Source organism: Bidens hawaiensis, unplaced genomic scaffold (assembly GCF_021521415.1).
Source record: "Bidens hawaiensis isolate Kalapana, Puna unplaced genomic scaffold, B.hawaiensis_p1.1 tig00048295_1, whole genome shotgun sequence".
NCBI classification, from domain to species: Eukaryota; Viridiplantae; Streptophyta; class Magnoliopsida; order Asterales; family Asteraceae; genus Bidens; species Bidens hawaiensis.
The window spans coordinates 126,568-131,153 of NW_027498650.1; the positions used below are offsets into that span (position 1 = coordinate 126,568).

Consider the following 4,586-nt stretch of genomic DNA (forward strand, 5'->3'; position numbering starts at 1 on the left):
ACTGTCCTCATAGTGTATCGCTTACCGGTGCAGATGTAGTTTTGTATGCGATAGCATCGATCGATATGAAGTGAGTTGATGAGGAATTCAATGTTTTTAGCAGATGCCACGGCTTCGATGGCGTCACCCTGGATCCAATTTTAAACATAAAAATTTTTCATTAGCAAATGAGTTTTGTTGTTACTAAGAAGTTCTTATATAATTTGTCTTACATTTGTGTCTGCTAGTAGGAAACATGTTTCTGGCCGCTTGAATGGTTGCCAGTTGTTGAGTATTCTTATCTCAAGCGGTGCACCATTGATGTTGTTATGGATGTCACGTATTTTCTGGATCCTCATGCTTTTGTGGAGTGCTTATCAGTCTTCTGCTGCATATAAACAACAAATATCATATGGTTTTATTAAATATAACGATAGTTATGAATGTTGTTGTAATGAAGGAAAAATGTAAGTTAAAAACAATAAGGCATGGTTTATAGTAGCGTGTGGTTTTAGAAGTTTGCTATTACCTAGGTTCTATCGATTTCATCAAGGAAGAGTATATAATATTTTTCGTTTCGTTGTTTTGTTTTCTTGGGGTTCTATTAGTATTTTTAGAGCATCGGGTGATGTTGCTCTTGAGAGAGCGACGTATAATTGGCCATGGCTAAAAACGGGTTGTGGTAGGTAGATACTGATTTTGTTTAATGATTGACCTTGGCTTTTGTTAATAGTCATTGCATAGCATAGCTTGATTGGGAATTGTTTTCTTTTGAAGATGAATGGTTTTTCTTTGTTGTTGTTGGAAATACATATTCTGGGTATATAAAGTTTGTGGCTTATTTCTGTGCCTGTTATTACCCGTTCTTCGATCAATCTAGGTAGGAGCTGAGTTATCATAAGTCGTGTTCCGTTGCATAATCCTTTTTTTGGTTGATGTTTCTTAACAGAATTATGGGAGCGTTAACTTTCAGTTTTAATTCATGTGGTGGGAAGCCAGAAATATGAAGTGTATTAAGATACTCGGCTGGGTATAACGTTTCAAGATCTATATTGTTTTTAGTGTGTGGAACTGCGGTACATTGTTGGTGTGCCTGGTAACATATTTAGAATGACATCATTGATCAAGTCAGCTGTATGATTTTTGGGCAAACTATTGCTTTTTGTGCAAGATCTGAAGGGGTCGGTGATTTAAGGGTATGATCGTCGTATATAAACCGTACAAGTTTCAGAATAGTCTTTCTCATATGGGATGATGTATCTTTCTGGGATGTGAACGCTTTTTGAATCATCATTCTTTTCATCGTTAGGAAATCCACATAAGCCGTTGCCTATGTCTAACAATCAATTTGAGAAATCTGAGATTTCATTTGCTTTGTCTGGGCTGATGTTCGGACGGAGAACACGCATGTTTTGGGTAAGCCTAAAAATCTTGAATTTGCACCATAAATATGATCGAGGCAAGGAAGACGATATGATTTCTGACTTTGAAGCGTTTCGTTTAACAATAGGAAGGGTTTGTCTAAAATCACCGCCTAAAAGTATTGACTTTCCACCGAATGGATCTTTGTTGTTATTAAGTATATCTTTTAGCGTCCTATCTAGTGCTTCAAAGCACTTTCTATTACTCATAGGTGCTTCGTCCCATATGATCAGCGTTATTTCCACTAACAGTTGAGACAATTGAGTGTTTTTGCTGATATTGCAATTCGAGTTATCAGTAAGGTCGATTGGTATTTTGAATCGTGAATGCGCCGTCCGACCAGATGGGAGAAGTAGTGAGGCAATGCCGGATGCTGCAACTGTAAGCACTACTTTTCCCTGGGATCGTAGGTAACTGGTTAATGTAGTCCACAAGAACGTCTTTCCGGTACCTCCATGTCCATACACAAATGCTAGTACTTGATTGTTTGCCTCTAAAGATGTAGTTACGTAGTCATAGACCTCTCGTTGTTGTGGGTGCAAACTTTGTATGTAGAAAATGTGCTGTTGTGCAAGCTCTTCTCGATCATAATTCTTTTCTTCCATAAGTAGCCTGTTTTGCAGACTACGAATTAATATTTCATTAGGCAAAGGAAGACCATACTTCTTAAGAGATGAGTCAGTCGAGTATGAATTAAATATGAATTCAAGCTCATACAAGACGTATTGGCGCAATGTTTCTTCTGGAACACAATCGTGTGTTTCAACAGCAAAGGTTTCGGTATTTCTAGTGAAGTCTTCGGCCATTGACGTCCATTGATTCTCCCACAATCTAACCGGATTCGACACCTCACAATGAAGTAATATGTGGGCAAAAAGCATGCGTAGTTCTTTAGGTGTCGCCCATGATCTAGCTTCATCAAAAGCGAGTGACCATTCATTGTCGTCCACAAGCAAGCCCAATTTTTCACATGCTGCTCTGTAAGTGTTGCATATGGTTCCGTTGACGGTTCGTACATCGGTAAAGGATGTACATCCAACTTGGTGATTCAGTAGCATGCAAAGGTAGAAAGTTTCACCACAGGAAGGATGTATGTACACAAGTCTGCCGATGGTTGTTACTGATTTGTCTAAGCGCCGTATCCAACATTTTCCATTTGCATACTATCTAAATTCAGATAGATAATCGATGTACCGAAGATGACGACCACTGGTATCATGTTCATTATTCGCAAACCATTCTGTTAGTGTGGTGCGCCTGGCTAACGGGTAGTTGACAATACTTTCTAGCTGTTGTTGGTCTCTGAAATTGACAATCTGCATGTTTTCGAGGTGCACAACTAATGTTTGAACTGCGGGGTATCTATGGTGTATAGGGAAATTTAGTATTCTCCAGGAAGCTTCATGAGGGAAAATGTACCTACCATCAACAAAGTTATCTATTTCGTTGACATTAGATGGCGTGGAACTCTGTGTGGGCTGAGCATATGGGTCACTTTGTGTTACTTTAAAACGAACACGGTCAGTACCTTTAGATATATATTTGAATAAATATTTAATCAACATGTTTCCGCGCAAAATTCTACATTAATATGAGCATTAAAATGCAAGCAAAGTTGTTGTTGTAAGGGACAACATAAGCTTTATCAAGATCAACACCATTTTTTTTACACAAAACCCGTTGACAGGCCTCTTATAGTGTACATATCCGTTCTTGTCAAATATGGTTCTAGGCTGATAACTCCTTGGGAAGCTTTTAGAACATGTCCCCCATTTCATGCATACTGCGTTAGGTTTTGCTAACCCACAAGGCCCATGCATCATTGACTCTGCAACAATTTTGTATAGCGTAGGTTCAATGTTAGGATCTGGAACAACTGCGGAAATGTGACGATCAAGATCCTCGGGAAAAATAATCTTATCCGCCAGGGAAACCCAAATAAGCATGTGGCAAGCCTCGTTTCTGAAACTCAATCGTGTATAGATCTGAAGGAGAACACTTATATGAGTGTGAGTTTGCGTTTTAACGCACATATTTTATCGTCTCAGATAAGAAGGTAAATTAGATGACAGAATCTTACCGGCAATTACTGCACCAAAAGGTTGTGTACGTTTGAGATACAAACGGAAAGCCTCAACCTTTAATTGAAAGATTCTGCAAATAATGTCAGGTCGGTCTTGCGGCTTCAGATGCGGAAACTGATTCATGAAGCGAACAATTTCTGGCCACTTGACGTTGCAGGTAAAGGTTATGAAATATTGAGGATTTCCGTACACACGACATATCGCCAACGCTTCGTGGTAGTGTTTGTACATATATCTTGGACCACAGGTAAAAGATGACGGTAGTATTGTGACACCCCGTCAAATATTTTATTATCCGTACGTCATTAAACTATAGTTATATCAAAACATTCATGATAGGCTTACGTATCATTATATTATCATGTGCATCAAAAAGTTCACGTCATAGTATGTATTCTATCGGTAAATCAGTAGAGGATTACCGGGTCACACTAGTCACGCACACACATGAACATTGGCAACAAAATAATTAATACCGGAATAGTATTAAAGAAAGAAATAATATATGTTTATTGTATATTCTTATACGAAACTTAAAACAATATTTACGTTCGATTTATATATGTTTATTGTAGGAAACAATGTTTCGTAAATTCTGTTCGATATATATATATATATTTTATATACGGGTACGGGTAAATGTTTCACACTCTAGTGGGTTAGCGTCTTTTTATTTTAAAAGGGCAAATATTTCCGACTTGCGTTTATATACGTACCTACACGAATCAAACAACGAATCGACACCACCGACATCGCACCGCCACCCCCACCGGTATCCGACCACCACTTGGACGTTGGACCCCACCTCTGCCCCTACCAGTTTTCAAACAAAACAAACGTACGCACACGCTCACTTTTACTTGAATTATTTAACTAGCAATGCCCTCACCCAATTGTTTAGTTCTAGCACCAAAAGAATGAAATATTATTTTATCAAGTAAAAGGCACAAAAGTCATTGAACAAGATATTAACAAAGCACATCCATTGTTTCCTTTCCTTGTCGTCACCCAATCCATACCCATTTTACCTTTCAAAACACTTAATCACAATCCACCACATATTTATATATTACAAGATCATGCATGCCCCATACTATAAAT

General features: G+C 38.2%; 1 protein-coding gene across 1 annotated transcript; it reads right to left on the bottom strand.

The window, feature by feature from the left end:
• Positions 1 to 1,322: 1,322 nt before the first annotated feature.
• LOC143597440 (ATP-dependent DNA helicase pfh1-like) lies at positions 1,323 to 2,459 on the bottom strand. The gene has a single exon (XM_077075946.1). It carries the CDS (start codon positions 2,457 to 2,459, stop codon positions 1,323 to 1,325), a length of 1,137 nt encoding a protein of 378 aa, XP_076932061.1.
• Between the last annotated feature and the right edge of the window lie 2,127 nt (positions 2,460 to 4,586).

Excerpts from the sequence above, each read along its gene's own strand:
- LOC143597440 (XM_077075946.1), bottom strand. The coding sequence starts at position 2,459 with ATGCTACTGAATCACCAAGTTGGATGTACATCCTTTACCGATGTACGA.